At 37.3% G+C, this 24222-nt stretch overlaps 1 protein-coding gene and 1 non-coding gene across 3 annotated transcripts in view; both read right to left on the reverse strand.

The window, feature by feature from the left end:
- Nucleotides 1-24222, reverse strand: part of LOC140166047 (proline-rich protein 5-like) — a 120045-nt gene that overhangs the window by 52549 nt on the left and 43274 nt on the right. For both annotated transcript variants that reach the window (XM_072189423.1, XM_072189424.1), the window contains one exon: nucleotides 2457-2537. In XM_072189423.1, the coding sequence (XP_072045524.1) occupies nucleotides 2457-2537 (81 nt within the window). The remainder of the gene's footprint in view (nucleotides 1-2456; nucleotides 2538-24222) is intronic.
- On the reverse strand, nucleotides 3929-4002 carry Trnai-gau (transfer RNA isoleucine (anticodon GAU)). The gene has a single exon. It is a non-coding gene; the product is annotated as a tRNA-Ile (tRNA).

The raw sequence follows: 24222 nt of genomic DNA on the forward strand, positions 1-24222 counted from the left end.
TTTCTTGGCGCCAAAATCCATAGGGACATAGGTAAATATATTGGCTAACATTGATCCATTCCATCACATGAACCGATGGGAATTGAAGACGTGGAGCTCAAAACATGAAGCGGATTTCCTGCATGCTTTAAAATGCGGATAATACAGGATTATTGTCAGAATGCTGAACAATGGGATGTATCAAACTACGTTTGTGTCATTTGTATAGAGTAAATGCTTTTATTGTCTTATTACCGTACACGTGGCAAATTGCATTGAAGATTGAATGTACCGCTTAGGAAATTCGACAGTTATTTTGGCAAGTAGCATTATACTTAACTTTTGATAGAACATGAAGACTTACTTTGAATAATATATAGATACGGTACAGATGGCCGTTTTCTGCACGGTTAGACATTTAATCTTTAAGACAGTTCGCATTTGCGAATGAACACTTCAACGTCAACGGGCAATGTTAAGATTATGCATGTTATGTGTCGATTTGTTGTAATTTACTGACAAATATGGCAAACTAACTTATAACTAAAATAATAACAATAGATCTTCCAGTGGAGATGAATCTTAATTTGGACGCCGCCGTAATAATGTACAGGCTACGTCTTAACGCACAAAACATAGTGCAGTACAATGTTGGGTACGGATCTGTTTTAATTTAAGAACTGCAAGCAATATACTGTCAAGCTGCTGACTATCGCCCTTGGAGACGCATCAATTAATCACAAATACATTAATGGGATTTAGAATTGCTTAACCATGGCAACCATGTTTCCTTAATTACCGAAGACAAAAAGAATGACATTTAATCCATTTTTATATTAGGGTTTATCAGAAAATTAATGATAAAATAAAATTGGCGGTAAAAATGTTCCGTGGAAATCGTCTGCAAAAGCTTTAGTCACAGTGTCGCTTTTATGTTAACATAGACTGACGATTTAACATAATCTGATAAAGTGAGCAATGTCTGCTTCCAAATTTAGAGCTCATGTGCTTTAATTTCATGCATTAGTACATACTTGTATTTCCATGGTGACCTACTTCTATATGCTTCATTATCATCAATGGTTTTTATTACTCCTTATATGGCGTCGGGAATGGGAAAATAATACCAAAAATGTTCAGAAAATGTATTCAAATGAGTACAAAAATTCCTGGTATTGGTTCAGTGCTTCTTTAGGTGGCTCCGGTATTCTCCTTATAACTTATAAACATGTAACCTACCTCTATATCTAAAAATAGGCTAGTCTTATAGAGCTTGAAGAGCAATGCAAACGGCGTTTGTATTCTGTATGGTTCAACAAGTGTACTTTTACTTGATTGTTATTATTTGTACCCAGCTATGACGTACGTGGTTGCCATTTTGAATTTAAGAAATCACGTTCGTGTTATAAGGATGGTATACAATTGTATAAAATTTAAAATTTAAGCATCGAATTATTTGAATAATGCATTTTCTTGTAATATCATTGCTGTATTTACCCATCTTCAATATGCATTGATTAATATGCACTCAATGCCAAATATATTTAACAACCAAAATGCGTTGACAACAGAAATGTTATTTTGTAAGGTAAAATGTCACCCACGGAAAATATTAGCATCGGCAATTGGACTTTAAAAAAAGCGAAAAGCACGGTGATTTATAGTGCGCTAAGCACAGGCACAACGCCTAAACGTAGATCCACAAGCCTCAGCAAATTTTACAGGTTGTCGTTGACCACTTCGGCCCACATCATTCCATAAACCATTTAACAACAATTCAGGGACTTTGCAGCTTCAAGAGCGAACACCCTAGACATTCCACAAATTAACCTTCGCAACCAGGATCAGCTCCCCGAGTTTCGTACGGGTTACAACGAGACAATTAGCAGTAAGTTACTTACCCAGGGAAATTTCAAGCTAAATTAATTTTTCAACGAGAGCATACTAATCCACATCCAGGGTTCGAACCCGCAACCTCTCGCACCATAATCAAACGCCGTATCGATTGAGCTAACTTGACTGCTTCCATAAATCGAATAACTCGATGAAGTTAACAATTAGAAACCGACGACGACGAGATCAACAATAGCAACAACAAGAAAAACAATAACAAAAACAAATCGAAATATAATAAGGACTTCTTCCAAGAAAGCACCATAGAAAAACTATTATTGATATAAATGTCAATTAACCTTACAATATTCACCAGTCTATTCTGACAATTTTGAATCAGAGCGTTTATTTTAACATTGCAAATTTGATCAATAATGAATCGAAATCCGTACACTACACCTCTTATATATGATCTGATTTTGTTTATAAGGAAAGTCAGCGATTAAAAGACTAGTTCGCGTCTGAAATTCTGACAACTAGACAGAAAATACCGTACTGCGCAGGTCGGCAACCAATCACGGCACGCCTTTGGCCTGACGCCAGAGACGCGACTTTTTATCTCTGTCCTTCATTATATTTCTCACCTGATTTGATCGTTGAGAAGAACCAATTCACCAGGACCGAGTCTTTGTCCTTTAAACAATGACATCACCTTATTCTGCACACTGTATAACACAAAACAAGAAAGAAAGAATAATGAAATAAGATATCTAATTTGAACATATTAGTTATTGGCGGTATCAACAATGTTATGTGGGTAATCTATAAAGATTTTTTCATAGGGTGCAACTTGCTAGACTTGAGTCCAGTCCTCGTTTACGGAGTTTATGGTTAGGGTATAGGGTTGGGGTATTGCAGAATTGTAAAAAGACTAGTAAAGTTGCACCCTATTCGGCAATCGCTCCGATTTTCGAAGCAGTATTGGATATTTGGATCGCTTCAGCAATTTTGAGATTTTTAGTTAATGGTATTGCAAGAGGTGGTAAAACCACATTATTACTGTGTGGGGTGAACGGCTTTAAGGATTGTGGTACTAACATTAATTATTCGAGGCAAGTACCAGGTAAAACGCAATATTGACAGGCAATACATTAAAGGGATAACTAAAACACCACAACTTTATGAAGAAGTCGGACTTCGGCTACCAACAATTGAAGATGGTCACTGCCATTTATTTGTAAACATATCCATCCGTCCTGATTGTAGTATTTCATTTTGACAAGGTAAGGTAATACACGACTAATAAACTCTAAAGGCCATTTGGGTATCATTGCAAATAAAGTCATCATAAAAATGACACTATAAAAAAGCAACCTCACTAATCGAGCAATTGCTATTCCGTGCCTCATATCTATATGATTACATACGTGACAGTGCGTAAATTAAACCAGTTACAATATTATTCCCTCTAAGATACTATAGGTATTAATGTAATTTGGTGGCGAGTGATACTGATAAATATATCGTAATTGTCTGTTTGGCTGCCAGACGGTTCCCACCATTCTAAAGATATAAGGAAGTCAAAAATCGTCTCACACGTGCTTCTTATCAGTTTTGGACATTTCCTTGCCCTCTCCTATAATACCTTATTCGTGAGTTTTGCGATGATTGCTAGTGGTGACCTATTTGGGTAATACAATGTGATTTTTGAAGGTATTATACGAAAATATGAATGACAAGAGTAATAAAATAAGGTTGAACTTGAATCTGAGAGAGGTTTTTTTAACACAAGTCTCCACATACATAAATGACAGCCAGTGAAAAAATTTCACTGACCATCCAGGATTTGAACCTGGGACCTTCGGATCACCGGAGCGATGCTCTGCCAACTGAGCTAATGAGTCAGATGGAGAAGAGCAGTGATGTTATTATCTTTAGGCCTTCAGTTCAATACCCGCCCTCTATCATCGTCTCATCCAAGAAGCTTTAAGAAAGAGGTTTGGAAATCATTCCGAAATCATAGACGAGACGGAGAAATAAAGTTTAACCATGTGGGAAATTAAATTTTTAACACAAGTCTCCACATACATAAATGACAGCCAGTGAACAAATGTCACTGACCATCCAGGATTTGAACCTGGGACCTTCGGATCATCGGGCCGATGCTCTGCCAACTGAGCTAATGAATCAGATGGAGAAGAGCAGAAGGTTGAACTTAGTAGTTATTAGCAGTGTCAGCAATGTTATGTTATGGTGTTGATCTAAAGGCATTTTTGAACTAATCATACTAGTTGGCAATGGTTGGTATTGGTGATTTGGTTTGTATCAGTAATCAATCATATAATGGTATTGCAAGATGTGGTAAAACTACACCATTATTCTGTTTACATGGGAATGGCTGTGAGGATTGTTGTACTAGCATGACTACATTATCGTCAAGTGTGCGTAGGGGTGTGTTTTATGTTGGGATGGGGCGTATGTGGTGTGGGTGGGACTTTTAGGAGGGATGCAGAAAGTGTGTATAGTATTTTGGTGTGGCGTGACGTCGAGTGACGGTGAAGGTAGATGGGGTTATGTCGGGGACGTGTCTCTGTATGTAAATAATTACATTCATGCAAAAAATTAGGGTAAAATCAATAATCTACAAAGATAACCGATCATTGCAGCTTCAGCTACTAAACATCTGCTGAAAAATAGCTCTATTCCGTCATGACTGTATTACTTAATTTTCACCGCGAAGGGTACTACATGACTAATAGACCTTATCCTCTAAAGGCCATTGAGCATCATTGCAATAAAGTCATCATAAACGACACTAAAAAGTAACATCACCAATCGAGCCATTGCTGTTCCGTGCCTCATATCTATACAATTACCTACGTGACAGTGCGTACATTAAACCAGCTACAATGATTCCCTCTAACATAGGCATTGTAATTTAGTGGCGAGTGATCCTGATAGATAGATCGTAATTGTCAATTTGGCTGTCTGGCTCAAACGACTCCCGCCATATCAGGATATGTGAGGAAGTCAAATCGTCTCAAACGTGCTTCTTATCAGTTTGGGATATTTCCTTGCTCTTTCCTATAATACCATATTCGTGAGTTTTGCGTTATTTTGCCAGTGGTGACCTATTTGGGTAATAATGATTGATCTTTGAATGTATTATACGAACATGTGAATGACATACTCGAAAGGCGTATATCATGCATATGTGACGGTGACCTGCTAACACCTTAAAGTCGCAAGTTGGTAGTTTCGAGACACCCTGGCTGCTGAGTTGATGCTCTATGTTTGCCGCGCACCTGTACAAGCCCGTAGTATGTCCTTCGTGAAAGGCCCATTGTACTTCATTCACAAAGGACATACTATTGGCTTGAACAGGTGCGTGTGAAACAAAGAACACCAACTTAACAGCCAGGACGTCTCGAAACTACAAACTTTGCGACTTTACGCTCATTTCGTGGTAGCAGGTCATATGTTTTAGGTCAACAGGTAGATATACAGTCTACAGAACAGTAATAAACTGCCGTCAAGATATAATACTTTTGCAAAGTTTAAATTCAATTCTAAAATACGGTTAAAATTAAGCATTTGATATTGAAGCATACACGGCATCATTGCTTTGCACACAAAACATCTGTTCAGAATGTTCGACATGCAATTAGCATACATTATGGTATAATTATGCACCTGAAATTCATCTACAGGTGCCTGTGTTATTATAATGAACATTAATAAATTATTGAAAGTAAATTGGCTATTTGGGTCATTTACCAAATAGGGACAAAAGTATTAATGTTACGTTCCCAACGTCAACATAGCGTAGAGTTGATAAGCCTCTCTGGCAAAATTAATAATAATACCAAAATAAAAGTTAATCCTTCATAAACGGGTATCAATGAAAAGAAACACAATTTTATTTTCAATATAAATTTTAAGTTGAAGATCTATGTGTAGAAGAAGTTCAAATAATTGTTGATTATCTGTAAAAGATTCACATGGTTTGATCTATTCATTGGAAATATATTGGTATAAGGATTGCCGATTGCAGTTACAGCAGTAAAGCCCTTCATATGGAAAATAATAGCACGTATAGCAAAAGCAAGGCCTTTTCACGGAATAATACGTGCACGGTAACACTAAATTCAAATTTCACGATGTAGATGTTAAATGACAACACTACAATGAATTTTCAATTCTGACAACTGGTTTAGCTTACTCCCCTAAGTTCTATAGCAAAAGGAAGTGGTAATAATTTCCTACATTTGCATGTTTGAATGGTTTGGTGAACATGGCGAATGTTTCAATCAACTAACATGATTGCATGTGAATGTAGATCGTAAAACAAAATGGGTTGATCAACATATCCTCTCTAGATTGCAACCTGATTGTTTGCTAGAAGGTTAATGTTGCTGCTGACTTTTGATGGAGTTACTTTCCTTTCATTATTCAATATTATTGCTACCGAATTAGGTATTATTATTCCATAAAGATGCAAATTCAAAGTTACTCTGATATAAAACCCATTTCATGAGGTAACAGATACAGATAACAACGTCGGATTTCTATTACATACTAAAACTATTTTAACAAGCCTCCAATTAAATTTAATAAAATGAAACATTTTGAAAATTCTATGGTAACATAATGAACATTGATGGGTAGCCATTATGTTGAGGTTGATGACGTTGCGCCAAGGTCATTTAGAGCAGCGCTTACTGGCAGCAAGTGCACCACAATATCTGTGAGTGCACGGAGTGCCATCTAAAAAATGTTTGAATCACCAGTTTAAAACTTCAATCAAAACAAAAAACTACTTTGTGAGTACCTTGTATATTTCTTGAAAAAAATCTTGAAGTATATAGTGAATCCAGCCCCTTTTGGCGACAGAATAAGTTCATGCTAATGCACGCGAAATATTTTGCCATATTGAAGCTAAAATGATGAAATATGGTACAAATGTGAAACAAATTCACGCAAAAATTTGCAATTTTTAGGCTAAAATGGAACAATATGAGGTTAATTTAGTCAGAAACCCACACACAGGCGTCCACATTAACATTGGAGAGAGGGGGGTGATTACATGGACCATCCACCCTTATCAAAATATTTGAGGGGTTTATCCCCCATCTACCGCCCTCGGGATTTACGGCTATGCTTGGTACTCATTTGACCTAATTTATCCTTCTGCTGATCCAAATCTTCACACAAAAAATCCTCAGCAAGGCCACCCATTTGCACAAAACGAAAATACAATAATGGATCGATAGTACAAGAAGATAGAACATCTTCCTTTTCAAACGCACTTTAGTTCCGTCTTTAGCAAATAACATTTATAACGTTTATATTGACATATTGTAAAAAATGATTATTTTGTCTAAAATGTCACCAACCTGTCTGTTCGCATTTAGTTGTTTACTCTTTCACTACGTGAATACAACTGCTGTACGATCGTATTATAACAAGTTCTATGTTCTCCAAGACCTTTAAAAGAATTCGAAAAGGTTTTTTATAAAATTCAAAATTCAAAATGCATTTTTATTTATTATATTCTATAAGTGTGCGTTTCATATGATCGAAAAGATGTGCAAGGAAGTCAAATTTGGTAACCGAAATTATGACTGCCTGGAATAAAGATGTCCTTGAAATATTTATAAAAAAAGACATGCGCAAAATTAGTCAAATTTATGCAATGACAGCAACATAATTGTATATAAGAAACAGCTGAATAATCATGTTAATCAGTGTACTTCGGTTATATTATTAAATGCGCTTTTATAAATACGCACGTGACCACCTCCGCGCTGCCATAAAGGCGGAATAACATGAGACTTCTGTGCAGCAAAATTGTCTATTTTGTTCAATATTTTGTGATTATATTGTAAACGTTTCCGTCGTTGAATATTTTTTTCGTCGTCAAATACTTTCAAAATGTTGTTTCTGATAACATATTACAAATTCGGAATCCCCCCATGTGTAATAATTTTGCTATTCAATTAATACGTAAATTTGGTGATATTTTATCTACAGAGTTCCTATCCTTTTCTGTATAGTGGTCAATGCATGATGATTTGGCCACGCTTGCTGGTCTTGGTATGTCGTGCCCATGAGTCACGTGCGTATTTATAAAAGCGCATTTATAAATATAACCGAATTACGCTGTTAATACAGCATCTATACATGATGAGACAGGTTTATATTTGTAGTGAGTTGTGCTGTTACACGTGGAGTCTAATATGCAGACATAATCATTCAACTTCGCTCTTCTCTTTTGTAATTTATATTCGTAATGGCACTTAAGGGCTCGGGCCAGCTTGGTTTCAAATTGGTCCAAAATGGAAAAATCGGCCATGTTTGCTGTTAATTTTTGCCTAGCAATACTGATCATAGGTTCAAAATTTATGGTGCATATCAATGACCAACCTCTCTAGTTTATTATTTGAGCATGATCACTTGTGCAAGGTCCTAGGAAATTATGTAAATATGTCTGTATATATAATGTTCCACATCGGCTCACGCACTTTTTTATTTCACCCCAGATTTCATATCTTTCCCTAATACCGATTTCCGCATCATTTCGGTATAAAATGTTGAAAACTCCAAAGAAATAATTATGATACTTATTTCGAACTTCGGAGCTCAACAAATGCCTTAATTAGTCTCGTCAAGACAAAAAATTCATGTGATTTTGCATCTTGGGAAACGACCATGTGTACATGCTATTTTGTCAATGAAAATTCACGAATGTTCCCACTTTCACAACGAAAAAGAGTTCTACATCATTGGTTGGAGCGAGAAAAAGTAAATTTACGTGCATTCAGTAGTTATTTCCTGTCTAAATCGTTCCGTTTAGTGCTAAGTTCAGGTCATTTATGTCCAATCTGCCGAATTCGTGCTACGCAGTTTTTTAGGATAAAATCCTTGACTATAAGCTTACGTATTCAACGTATCGACCCGAAATTGGACACGTTTCAAAGCCAAGACATGCTTTGCTCTGTGGTTTGTATTTATACTCACGATTATCATCTTCTGTTGATTATTTCAGGTTTTTCCTGCAAAAGTTGAGTCCAACACCCCATATCTCACAAACACATGTCATTCAGTGGAAAAAATACTTGAAATACAACCTGATACAACATCAACTATAAAGACTAAGTTTGGTTCACATTAAGTTCACATTGTGAACCAACATTACAAACGATGAAACTGTAATTGACCTAGGGGATGACGATGAAACGTCGCTTTTCCTCGCGACTCCGGTGCGACTAGGTCTAGATCGACAAGGGACTGGTGTGTACATACAACCACTGACTGTCATCATGGTTTATTTTACTGTGGTGGACTTTACAAAGCACAGGCCCTAAATGAAAAAAAAATGAGCACCATGAGTACGCATGCTCCCAGGCAATGAACAATGGGAACACAACGTCACATCATGAGATGTCATTCATAATTGGTTTCTTCTTAAATCGCTTTATAAAACTATGAATCGTAGGAGCTACCGGAAGTTACGACATGGAAAGGTGCCCAAAACGGGCGTGACAAAGAGGCGGAGCTATTCACAATTTCCCGTTTTTATTTTCATATTTCTTATTTGTTAGCTTTCATTTTGCTTTCATTATTATTTTATTTGACTTCTGATACGTATAAATCTTAAAAACTACCATTTTCATGATATACTCTTGATTTATAGCCATTTAATGGGCGGATCATTAATACTATTCATATTGAAATTAGTTGACCTGCTAATATGTAAATTATTGAAAGTGGAACAGCTGATCGCCACAGTACTCGGTAAGCCTAAGCTGCCAAAGTAAATACATGTAAAGTCATCGCGTCGTTGGTTATAATATTTACAAGCTCAAAGTAACTTTTAAGGTAAGAAAAACAATATGAACTATAAATTAAGAACTGCCGAACGAGTTCAGTTTTGCCCTGAAAAATCAGACCGACCTAAAAACCACCAAACTCGATCTCATGTGTGCCGAATTTTGCACTGCTAGCCTGTTATGAAGCAGTTGTACTTTGTAGTAACTACAAATTTGGAATATGCGCAATCAATGAACCAGTCAGTTGTCAATACATGTATGATGTAGTATAGTACATATCATACGTGTTGAATAAACTGCTGATACATAAAATGTTTGCAGATGCATGTACACTGCAGTGCAGTGGCATGCATCATTGGCATTGCATTATTTAAGGGGGTACGACACCACTGCGTAGATTTGTGCTTATTTTTGCATTTTTCTTTCAAATTATAGCGCATTGGGGACAAGTAAGATATGTATATTATAGAGGCAAGGACTACAACTACTGCACTGGAAATTTTATTTCAGCACAGACAACAGATATCGAGTTACAGTCAAAAATGAGGGAAAACCAATATTTGATCAATAAATCAATAACTACTTGCTTTGAGTTGCTGAATTTTCAGTACAGTAGTTGTAGTCCTTGCCCCTATAATATACATATCTTAGGGGTGGTGCAATAATTATGTGTACCCCCGGGGGGGGTGAATTCTCAAAATGGTCTGCCAAAAATCGCTTGCCCCCCCCCTTTGGCCGTGCCAAAAAACCTTTGCCCCCCCTTTCGACATGCCAAAAACCTTTGCCCCCCTTTTGACGTGCCAAAAATCTTTGCCCCCCCTTACACATGCAAGATTTTTGGGAACCCGAATTTAAAACCTTAAATTGTCTTAACATATATTGCGAGCGCAGCGAGCAGGAAATTTTACATATTTGAACGTGTTCGTAACGTTTTCCTACGCCTTTTAGGGCGTAATATAGAAACAGGTGCCCAAAATATCTGTGCCAAAAATTGCTTGCCCCCCCTTTAGACCTGCCAAAATTGCTTGACCCCCTTTCGACCTGCCAAAAATACTTGCCCCCCCTTTTGGCCTGCCAAAAATCTTTGCCCCCCTATAATTCACCCCCGGGGTACACATAATTATTGCACCACCCCTTACTTGTCACCAATGCGCTTTAATTTTTGAGAAAAATGCAAAATAGGCAAAAAAAATTGGCCAGGGGTGTAGTACCCCCTTATATCATGCATACTAGTTGAATTTGATTGAATGTCCGAATGATCATGTAGTAGACTGTAGTAGTTAGCAGGCATCAGTATATAATTATTATCGAGAAGTGTATAGCTTAATATTAATTAAACTCACAACAAGCATTGAAAGCTGAGTCCTATTAGTATTTATATTTTTATAGCTAGCTGTCAACCTAGCTGGGGGTGGGGGGCTGGCATTTTGTTTGGAAGGGGGGGGTCCCCACTCCCAAATATACTGGAGGGGGTTAAAAAAAAAAGTGTAGTGATTTATAGTGTGCTACGCACAGGCACAACGCCTAGACGTTGATCCACAACCCTCAGCACACTTTACAGGTTGTCACTGACCACTACAGCCCCACATCATTCCATAACCATTTAACAACAACTCAGGGACTTTGCAGCTTCACGAGCGCACACCCTAGACATTCCACAAATAACCTTCGCAACCAGGATCAGCTCCCCGAGTTTCGTACGGGTTACAACGAGACAATAAGCAGTGAGTTCCTTGTGCAGGGGAATTTCAAGCTAACTCAATTTTTCCACGAGAGCAAACTAATCACCGTCAGGGTTCGAACCCGCAACCTCTCGCACCATAGTCGAACGCCTTATCGATTGAGCTAACTTGACTGCTTATAAATATTTGGACAGAAATATAGGAGGGTCATCACATGTTTGATGACCAAAATGTAGGCATGACAAGATGACTACAGATAGTGTGTTTATTTTATTTCAAATAATTTAACTGATTTCAGTTCAATTTTTGCCTGTTTAGAGGGTAAGGTGTATCGGTGGTAGGGGGTAATCAAATTTTTGGTGCTAAAATAGGGGTCAGGGAAGGTTGCACTTTTATTAATGCCAAATCTTTCCAATCCTTTTCAGCGTGTTGCGTTATCCCATAGCACTGCAGTGAGGAGCAACTGAGAAGAATGTAAGTTAAAAAAATTAGAATTTGTCAGATTTTGAATAATATTTTATTTCAAACCTTTGTTGCACAAAATAATGAGTCGCATCAGCCGGACGCATCAGATTCCAGTAGGCAATGAAAAACCCCCTCGGTTTTACGGGAGTGACCAACCCCGATTTTACGTTCTGGGAAAATGTTTGTTTTACCAAGTTTTGGCTAAAATCAGGTCAAATAAGCCATTTTGGGGCTAACATTTATTGATTTTGACGTTGACTTTTTGACAAATACTCTGAACATGTTCAAAATTGATATATTAGCCAACAAATCATTACATTTGCACAATTTCCAAGCTTTCGGTGATATTATAGGGTCATATTTAGCCTTCAGGAAAGAAATTTCATCAAAAATACCACAATAATCCCAACTGACCCTACTTCAAATGTCCTTCAACAACCCATATTTTAAAAAAAAAACGGTTCTTTTTTTTTGGGGGGGGGGGGCAACGCAAGTAGAACTTGCAGTTATTAATGGAAACGAAAAAAGGTCAATCCCCTGCACTTACAAATGTTATGTAAAACCTGATGATCCAGTTATAATCACACCAGTGGGTAAAAGTACACCAACAGAACAACCATATATTATGTTACAATCAAGGCCCATTTATTCAGAATCCATTCTAATGTTATTGTTGCAAGGCTTGAAAACCATTTCAGGACTGAATTATCTGCAATGACATAATTTGAGAGGCTATGTTCAAAGTAACATAGGGTGCTTGACGCTGTACTATGTACCATAGTCATTCAGTTTCATATTCACTGGTTTTCAGTCACAAATCTAAACTTGTCAATGTTGGCATGTGGATTGCATCTTGTGTTTGGTTTCTTATCTCATACATAATTATTGGCTTATTTTTCTTTACATTCAACTGGTCTAGTACATATTTAATTCTGTTATTTATCTTATGTTTTTCTCTGAATATGCCACATCATCAAGTCAGCTAGAATGGAAAATGAACCATCAACAAGCAGTGGGTTTGTTCCAGAGAAGAGGAATACTAGCAAGGTAAAGACACATTTTTGGGTATTACCCATGGACCTTGTTCCATGGCCCCATAATTTTGGGGCCTCTACAATTGAGTTATGGATCTTGCTTTGTAGCCCCCAAAACACCATGTTTTTGGCCAAAATAGGGCAAATTGCACAATTTTGAGTGCTTCTTGGGCACTGGCCCATAGCAAATTTCACTTCATTTGTGTACTCTTCTGGCACAAATATCCTGGTTAAATCTATGCATGTCTATCTCTAAATTGTAATGGTTCCGCTGCCATTATCGATCTTATATATACCTAAACCAAACTTGTCCACTTGAGTGCATATCCTTCCTTACGGTGAGTTTGGGCCTCCAAATTTTGGCCTGGCCCAGTGCCTCCAAAAAGGTAAAGCCAACATGGTCATGTGACTGTCATCATTGTTTGATAATTTATTATTTATTGCACACACATCCCCTGATTTGTCCACATGATTTGAGTTTCAGATCAGTCACATTTCTTGGATAACCGAGAAAATATGCAAACTCTCCATACATGTCCTTTCCATGGGCTATAATAAACTGTCAGCAGGCAAGGTGATTAGGATGTAAATTCAGGCCTGTACAGGGGCCATGGACAAGGAGCAGTATGGGCCCTTTTAACCAGGTGAGATTTAGCCTACCTTATGGGGGCCCTGGGCCAGGCCAAAATTTTGAGGCCCCGAACTCACGTGCCGAGGAAAGCATGTGCACTCAAGTCAGTGCCCAAGTTTTGGTTTAACTAAAGGGGGACTATCATATTTTGTTCAATTCAATTTCAGACTATTTTGGCCCAAGATCAACATGAATTCTGCTATTTGAATGCGCGCGAAGCATGGAAAATTTAACAATTTTGCGCTATTTTGACCAGAAAACATGCCGTTATTGAGGTTAAAAGAAAGATGCATATGGCAATTCTGGGGCCCCCAAATTTTAGGGGCCCTGGACCCGGGCCCATCAGGCCCAATGGTATAAAAATCCGACCCTGCTCTCCATTATCCGTTCAATTTTCGCCTTTGTGCTCGGGCCCCTGAACCCCCGGGGCCCATGGACTTCGTCCACCCTGTCCCCACGCTTGCTACGCGCCTGTTTTGACTGTTAACAGGTCCAAAAGACTCCCCTTTTACCGGTACGCCCTCAGCTCATAAAGACCCACCACTTCAAAATTCTGGGGGAACATACCCACCAACATTTTTTTATGTTGTAAATATTGTAAAGTGCCAACTGAAATTGGGAATACATTTAATAACAATGAATTCAACTTATAATTGCAGAATCAACCACCATCACATGAAGGTGTTTCCAGCAGATCCACACCCACCACTATTCGTGCAGAAACCAAGGTAAGCATGCTATTGAAATGCTGAAGATTTCTTCAACATTAAAAGACACTAAGACAGAACTGATATTTCATATTAATTGACAACTATAACTTAGAACACCATGTGCATTGCTATTAATTTGCAATACAGTGCAAATCTTCAGTGTCATTTTAACTTTGCAATACAATGTACAACTTGTTATGGAGACTGAAATATTAGCAACAAAACATTTCAGTATGTTGTATGACGTTCCTCACAGCAAGTTACTTTTCTGTGTGTAGACTGCACACCATCTGCTGACGGCAATAGTTGGTCCAGCAAAAGTGTTCCAAGCGAGAGTAAAATCATGTATTGTCCATTTGACATTCTCGAGACAGATTAAAAGCAGTGCATCTGCAGAGAGAGTCACTGCTCCATACAGATACACAGTCTTGTATGTATCACACAGAGGTACGCTACTGTCGGGGGGCTCAAATGGGGTATGTTCAAAGCCTTGCTCAATTTTATTTACTTCGATGGATCTAGCCGGGCAATGGAGGCAGAAGGCATTTCTCGGTTACTAGCATGAAAGTTCATCTGTGTTGGTTACAATTTACAATTACATTTCTCGGTTGTTTAACAGGTTATTACCAATCATGAATTTATTTCTCAAGCACCATTTGTTTCGATTTTTCTGTATGATGTGTACAGCATTTGTTTCTTCTTTTAATTTCAGTGATGTCAGTTTGGGGTCAAAATGTGTGTTGTACACTCTGCTGTTGTCAACTTGCAATGCACAAAGTGATTAACTTTTGTATTGATGGAATTTGATGGTACCCCATCCTATATTTTATATTGTGTATTCACATAGATGTTAATTTGAAACTGATTTTACAGATCAGAAGACACTCTTGGACTGAGATACACAACTTATGTAGGGGATGGCGATTCTTCTTCATTTTCAAGAATTACACAGGAGCAGCCATATGGGCCAGATGTTACAACCATTAAAGAGGAATGTGTCGGCCACATACAGAAGAGGATGGGATGCAGACTCAGAAAGCTTGTAGAGAAGAAAAAAGGTATTAATAATTAAAGTTTGTATTTAACCTTTTCACTGGTCATCCATCAGAGGACAGTATATAGCTGGAGACCAGAGTCGTACTTGACAATGATTGCTGTGCATAGAGGAATCCTGTAGTCGCCTGCTCCACAGCCATAGGATCACGTAGCAATAACCACCTCATGGAGTATCATACAGTTTTATACTAGTGTAAAAGCTTATCATATGTGGTTTTTAACGTCATTAAATTTCGACAGGACACATCAAAAACAGATGTAAATAAGATAAAACCTCAATTTATTACATAAAGCGAGCTGATTTCATTGATTCCTTTTCTTTTGTGTGGTGAAAGGAGTGAAACTTGCTGACGGGAAGACATTGGACGAGAAGGGTCGCCTCCACCGTAAAAGAGTAGATTTGCTGCAAGGATTTTATGGCAAGGCTTTGAGGACCAACAAAGGGAATCCTGAAGCAGCGTCCCGGAGCAGCGTCAGCAGAAACAATGGCTGGCCTGTATCACTATGCTGGGGACCACAGTTACTGCCCGACAAGAAATGACACCTGGTGCAAGTTTAAGAAAGATGAGATTAGTGGTACTAACAACTCTGAACCAGTGGATGATCCATTTACACCAGCCATGGTAGCAGTAATGAAGCCCATTATGATGTAAGAATATATATGTGATAGTGCAACTTTGTAGCTTCACCACAGCACCGAGCAACTAAATCAAATTTCCTTTTCATTTACAAACAACTATATCAAATGTAGGCATCTTCTGTAAGATCATTACAACATATCTCCCATTCATTTCAGCACAGCACTGAAGCAAAGTTTATAAATAATCTTTAAATGGAGTGAAAGTTTCAATATTCTGTACCTCAATTGATGTGTGACTATTAACAGCACTAATAATCTTTTGCAGTATATACCAAGAAAGGATTGTATATCAAAAATATTTATGCGATGTATTCATCATAACCTTCAGTGCAGCTTATAGCGCTCATCACCACAACACAAATTACCTTCATCGCAACAAGTGAATGTTAATAATGTTGACAGTATTGATATTAAACATGATTCGCAAATTGATCACACATTATGGACATTACTTAATAATGGAATGTGAAACTTTGTATTTTTCAACAGGACCTATCTGATGTTGACTTACTATCGCATTGCAGTCAGTGTCTGACACAGAACGCCAATGAGTCCTACAACAGCTTGCTCTGGAAAATGGCAATACAGCTCTGCAACACAGATTCGGACAGCAATGTGCTGTCAACTATTTCTTTTAATGTTGGTTGGCTATAGATGCAGGTAAACGAGTTATGGCAGAGGTAGTAGGAAATGAGTGTATTACTTCTTCCCAGCATACTTTAGCAAGTAAAGACAAACTCAGGATAAGAGCAGCTCAAGCCAAAGCATTACTGACAAATAAGAGAAAGCGTGTCATGAAGCGTTTAGAGCGAACCGCTCACGCTTTCCGACATTCGGACCATAGCCACTACTTCCCGGCACTACTTGTCTGGTGGCTATCATGTTGGCTCTACATCTAAGCGACCACGCAAGATGCCAACATGCCGCACATGCGGGGCCCCAATGAAAGGTCATGGTAACCCGGGGGGTACTCAAGTTTGGTTTTGGTAGGGACGTGCCGCTGAGATTTTGGAAGTAGACCCATAAATATACCAATTTTTCAAGAAATTTGGACCCATTGATATACCAAAAGTCAAAATTTTCGGCCGAATTGACCCAAAATTGTCTTAGTTTTTACAAGAGAAAGGAAAAAAAGGGCTGTTTTCGGAAAAATTGAGAAAATTTTGAAAAAAGGACCCATTCATATACCAAAATAGGCTTTGAAAAAGGGGTCATTGATATACCAGAAGGCTGAAAATGCTACCCATATTTGCGGCACATCCCCGTATGGTCATTTGTACTGAGTACCCCCCGGGCATGGTAAGTCCTGTAATGCTTAAATTTCTGCTGCTCTTATCAATAGAAACCCACAAAGGCAAGAAAGTACCCATTTTGGCGAGAAATGGTGAGGAAAGGCAGGGTAGCCTGTTAAAAAAGGTGAGGAATGACAAGTTTAAGATAACTAAGTCTTGCTTAGATCCTGGTCAAGTTTGGCAAGAAAAGGCAGGAAATGGCAAGGAAAGGGGGGGTACATCCAGCACATCCAAACCTGCCACAGACATTTTATCTGGAATTTAAGTAGCACCCAATTAACACCATTGTTATCATGTTGACTCAATTGGTCATAATCTTCCTGGGCTTTCTGGTTGAGTGTAATAAATTGGTTATGACCAATTGAGTCAACATGATAACAATGGGTGTTAATTGCGTCGTATTCTAGACAAAATGTCTGTTGAAGGTCTGCTTGTACCTTGCCTTACCTGCCTCTTTCTCACCTTTCCTTGCCAACCTTGCCCATGATCTGAGCAAGACTTAGTTATCTTAACATCTCCATTCCTCACATTTTTAAATCCTGGCCCTTTCTCGCCTAGCCTGGGTAGTTTCTCGTCATTATGGGTTTCTAGTGATATTGTCTTTCACTTGCATTGAAATGTCCCATAATGTGTCTGCCAATTTTCCTGTCAGCACATTGAAAATCATGATGGTTTGCTTGTTAAGAAATCTGTAATTTATAGCACCATAATAATGTCAATTTTTAAAGCAAAGTGACCCCGCTTATTCTCTTCTACACCTACGATACTAAGTAACAACTCTTCCTCAGTCGCCATTGTTCGTAAGTCCTTCAAGGAAACAACAATTAAGACAAGTAAATTTAGATACAGAAGATGTCTACATAATTTTACACACCATTTATGAAATTGAGCAGGATGCAAAGGAGATCTCTCCCCAAAGCCTGTTATTGTCCAAATCCAAAAGGATGCTTCAGCAAATTATCAATTATGGGTTGATAACTGCGCATTAGTTGTTAGGAGGGGATTGTGACAAATCTAAACATTTTGGTTTGCAACTCGGAATAACCTCCGGGGATGTGCCGCTCGGGATATTCCTCGGTTCCAAAGGCAAAATGTTTAGATTTGTTACAATGCCCTCCAAATAACCCATGCACAGTTATTAGCCTCTAATTATACAACAGAAAGTGGGTCATCATGCATGCATGTAATCATTTTACCCAGAATAGCTTTGCTGTGATATGCTATTGGGAATCTTATCAAGTGTCACTTTTGATTTGGATAATAATCAACTTTCTGGATGCAGATCTCAGGTGTCAAATTCAAGAAAACGCATCCTGTAACAAAAGGTATTGGATTTTTGTTGTAGTGCATGAACAACTTGTGAACATTGGCAGCTTATAAAACTGGGTGAATACTTTATATAGGTGTACTTGGAAAACTTGTGCATTATATACATGCAGCAAATAAGGTCATTGACAGATTAAGTAGCCTAGGGTGAATGCTGCAGATCTTCCATGCCGATATGTTCAGCTCCTGGTGAGGAATTTATGACTTGCTGAAATAACATCTTCCATTCCTAATGATAATTCAATGCAGACAGTTTACATCTGTAACATTTGACATTACTTCACATCTAACAAGAGAAATATAATTATGTTCATTCTGCATAATTCATTAGAGCTACTTAATCTGCAGGTGATTTGAGCAGCTACATATAGTTTTCAGATTTGATTTCAATCAATCCTAAGGTGAAAATCATCCCATCCCTACACAAATTCAGTCAAAGAGTGTCTTCTGATCATTCTCCAACCTTGCAACAGAAGCAATCAAAGGTTATTTTCAAATGTCATAACATTTTATTTGCAAATTCTTACTTGCTTTTAGTCCATAATTCTTTGTTACTTTCATTCATTCATTCATTCATTCATTCATTTATTAATTTACTCACTCATTCATTCACTTGCTATGTCATTCATTTATTACTTCTTCAATGAATGAAGAATTTTTCTTTGAGTATTGACTGAACAAGTGAATGAAGGAATGGTTTTATGTATGAATGAATGAAAGTGTTGCAGAGCTGTATTGCTCTTTTGGAGCCATTTTCCATTTCAATTTTATTTGGGCCTACTCTATATCACACCCAACTAATTGTGTACATCCATACCAAAAGGATGCATTTGTAGGCTGCTACATGTGTATCTTTTAACATAATAGCTAGAAATAAATACCAGACTCATCTAAAGTGGTGTTGACTTCAAATCATCCCCAAAGTCACATGGTTTAGGAAACAGAGAAAAAAAAAAAAAAAAACATGTGAGTTGGCGATGATTTGAAGTTATCTCCACTTCAGATGAGTCTAGTAATTTATTCCTAACTATTATAAAGAAACAAGACTCGTGCAGGCTGGTGCAGCAGCTGACAATTGCATCATTTTGATATCGTTGTACACAATTATGTTCATAAAAATAAGACTATGAAATTCTTATTTTCATAGAAAATCTGTTGGGCTGCGAATTTGGTCCAGGAAGATGTTCCATGTCAGTGTATTTTGCTGTTGTGTCAATTAGACAACTGTTTGGTTACTGACCAGTGTTTAGAGTAGAGTATTGAAGTAATCCTGTGTGCAATTTTTGTTCATTTTTATGGAGAGGATTTTAAGATATGACCTTGTATAAAATTATAAGTTTCTTTTTGAGGCCAGTTTATTTTGTCCTTCATGTACGGCACTCTGTGTTGGGACCACTGAAATGTGTCACAGTCTAATATTGTTCATGACTGTTTCTTTATGCACGTTGTTCGATACCGGACACAACCTTGCTGAACTAGATTGAAAATCCATGTACCAAACTATCCTCTATTACTTTATGACTTAGTATCACCCCCATTTCATTAGAGTGCAGGACTGCAGGGTAGAGGTGTTTAGCAAGCACCATCACATAATGTAATGCGGCAATAAAAATTATTATTATGAAGATATTTGAAAATGTATCATCAGGAATATGAACTACCGGTAATATGGTACTCTAAAGAAAATACACTGTAATGTACATGTATAAACAACATAAACATAATTTTATTCACACTGATACCCAGAACAGTTTTACAATACACCATAAGTATTATGAGTAGTTGTGTTGTACTCTACATGTAGGAGTTGTGTTAATTATTTGATTACAAACTATTAAGTTGCACTGCTTTCACCTCTTTTTCAACCCACATTTGAAAAGCAATGCACACATTGGCTCACGCCCAAAAATACCACACAAGGAGAATTTATGTCACTCATTGACCCATCTGGGTCATATACTGCCTCTACATTATAATGATATCCTACTGACCTGGTCTCTTCATTGACAGAGACTAACCACAGGAGGGAATTCAAGTTGTGATCAATTCTATTTATGAAGTGTGTGGGAATCATGAACAAGAATAATGACATGAATTTGAAGGATTACTTTTGTGCAGTCATTACTTAGTGCATAAAAGCATTTCGTTTTAGCATCCCTGGACAAAAGGAAATAATTTCAGGCTTTAACTTTGGAATTACAGCTTGTAAATGTAAAATGCAATAATAAATATCAGTAGGAAACCATCAATGAGTAGGCCTCAAGATAAATGTCATACAAATTTCATAAGGTAATAGTGTGTGCAAAATACAGAATATCTACCCTACATGGACAAATTTGCATGGAAAATCAAATCTGGGACTTTTCTCAAAAAACTAGTCATTTTCCGAAATGAGCAGTTCTTTGAGAAAACTCCTACTTTTGATTTGCTATGCCAATTTGTTTTCCCTGTGGTGATATTATGTATATTGCCAGCACTAGAGTATTTTCTTTTTGAAAATGTATACTTGTATGTGCTTAGCAGCATTACTTTTGATACAATGCAAAACCATGTATACAAATTCCCATTTACAGTGACCCTGCATGCCCGTCCCTTTATGGCAATTACCGTCATGTTATGTATCATTCTCATTTTAGCATAGTCCATCGAAAGTTACGCTCATTTAATGCAAAGAATCCAAATTGGGCCATATCGTATATCTTTGCTATGGGATGATGAATAATTGTTACATTGCCTAGGCCTATTGGGATATTTATATACATAGTTATATACAGTTGAAATTTGATACAGTTGAACATGTTTCATTTAATCAGTTGTTACTTTGAAAGAAGAACTTCAATTAAGGATTGCTTATAGATTAGTGACATGATAGTTTCATAATAAAAACTAATTTTGTATATCACATTTTGATGACATATTCGGTTATTCCATTTAAAATCCACACTACCCTGTGGAAGATTTAGGTAGTCTTCCACAGATGGAGTATGAGTTTTGAATAGAATCAACAATTGGGTAACTTCCATAAATTTGTAATACCCACTCCAGTTGTGGAAGATATAGCCATAATACAGGGGAAGTATGAGTTTGCAAATGATTAAGCCTGACAAGTTACATTTGAAAACATTCTGCCCCTGTGATATTTCAAAAATGTTCCACATGGGTAACATGAATTTCAAGTGGAATAGCCCATTAGTCCGGTGGCAGAGCAATGTATTCACCCTTTTCGTAATTGACCACTTTGCTGCCGTTGGCGACATTTGGCTATGCCAACTCCCGGTGCTAATTCCAATTAGGATGGAGTTCATGCGAAGCAGAAAACTGAAAGGAAGGCTAAAGATGTAAGTTACATACAAATTACATAAGGACTATGTAGGTACACTTGGTATGTGTAGTACAAGGAAAATTGTACGTTTAGCATTTTGCTCATTTTAATCTGCATAAGTAATTAAAGGCTATTAGAGTTCATTTAATTTTGTCAAGAAATGAACCCTAATTATACAAATTAAAATTAGGAAGATGCTAAACACATACTTCTATTGTACTTGTACTACATATGTACCCAGTCTCATTTGAAATCTTTAGCCTCGCTTTCAGTTAATTATAGTTAGCCAAGCAAACCGCCACCAACGACAACAAAGTGGTAAATTACGAAAGGTGTATAGGTTGTTTTTGCAAAATAAAATTTTTGTCTTTGTTGTTATAATTCTATGGGGGTTGCCAAAACAGATTTTGAGGGGTGGTAAATTGTCAACCAATTTCAGATATCCAAGGTGAAAGTTTTACAAGGGTGAAAATTAAAAGCTGGTCACATTTTGTTAAAGTCTATGGTGAATTGAAAACTAAAAACTAAAAACCATCTGATGAAGCAATGGCTTGCAGCCGGACTACATGTTAAAAAAGTACTTTATTATTAATATGATACCAATTACTGAAATACAATGTTGTATATTGTAACAATTTGTTCACTGTAACATGTGTGTAAATAAAACCAAAAACATTTTACAATAAACTGTGGTCCAGTAATGTTTTTTTGCTGTCATATCTCTTACCACTTTTGACTTACTTCGATAAGTGGAGGTAACTTCAAATCATCCCCAAGTTACATGGTTTAGGAATGTTCTCTTTATTCCTTAACCATGTGATTTGGGATGATTTGAAGTGACCTCCATTTTGGAGATGAGTCTGGTATTTATTCCTAGCCATTATGTGAAATGAGACACATGTAGCAGCCTTGATGTAGCAGTTTTGATATGGACGTACACACCCAACAAGGACATGTGAATAAAATTAAATCATACAGAAATTATGACATAAGTCTATGAAGATAATTTAATTAATTGTAATGGAAGAAAAACCTGCCAGGTCACAAATTAAATCATCAGTGTTAAAATCATGGTATGATGGCCCAACAATGACCTGGCAGAATAAAGGAAACGAACTCCCCCACAATGTTCAAATGAAACATGGCCCGAAGCAAATCCAAAATAATAGCCGGGTATCCAAAATAATCATCGACTTCTCCAACATGTGCATCCTAGAGATAAAAGAGAAAAACATATGTCAGGTTGATCTAATATATGTACGGTACACAAAATTACTTGCAAATTAATTCCATTACCAAAAATATCGTGACATTTGAATTACGCTCTGATACACCAGAACGAAATTACAAAACATTGTTTACGGACATGATGGAGCAGTGTAATACACATAATCATGCATAACTCTCAAACGCTAAATCAGAATCATTTTGGAATTTGTTTGTGGATATATCTACGGAAAAAATGTCATAAAAAGAGGATGCTAGGAGAACAAAATACACTTTAAAATATATCAAATATAATTGTCTTATCTGTAGTAGGAAGACTGCTTTGTTGCTTTGTTGCCCCCCCCCCCCCGAACAAAAAACATATTAAATGGTGACCCATTTTATCATCACACACTTTATCATCACACACTATCTCAGACTGAGGTCCCGTATCGTATGCGTATGTCATGTGGAATGCACATTGTCATTGTTAAATTATTAAGCTTAAACTTAAACATTAATATAGGGGTTTCAATGTTGAGAAAATAGAAAGGTGGATACATGTGTATCTCTTCCCCCATAAACTTACCCTATTTCTCGCATGGCCTCTATTACAATCTGCCTTTTTTCGTTGAGATTTTGTCTCCGGACATTTCTTCGACCTGCATTTACGGCTGCCATGATGTGTGACGTGTAAACTTCGAGCCCGGTACAAACATTCGGGAATCGCCAATTCTGATTGGTCCAAAAGCAGGGGTGTGTCGGAGGTGTGTTTGACCTCATTATCATGATTATGCTAATATATGCTGTCAATCATTTGCGTGTCTGTCAATCAATTTCTCTAGCGACAGTTGCCGAGCGATGATAAACAAACGCATGTCATTTTTAACAACAGAGGGGGGGTGCCTCATGACCGGATTTTATAGATTTGGCCCAAAAAAGATACTTTTAGGTATTACTCTGTTGTTGTTTTTACTGTACATTATGAATACACATGTCTTCTTGTCAAAAAGGCGACAATCTGTTTTTCACCCCTGACCAACCTGCCATTCCAAACCCACCCCTTAACGACTGGTAAATGTAAACTTTGTAAATAAAATAATGATCGGTTGCCTTGTGAACGGTACGATAATGAATGATGAGCACTAACTGGTTTTGATAATACAACTGGGTCGACTACATTTTTTCTAATATGATGACGTCTTTGTGATGTA

This window comes from Amphiura filiformis, chromosome 12 (genome assembly GCF_039555335.1).
Source record: "Amphiura filiformis chromosome 12, Afil_fr2py, whole genome shotgun sequence".
In the NCBI taxonomy this organism is placed as follows: domain Eukaryota; kingdom Metazoa; phylum Echinodermata; class Ophiuroidea; order Amphilepidida; family Amphiuridae; genus Amphiura; species Amphiura filiformis.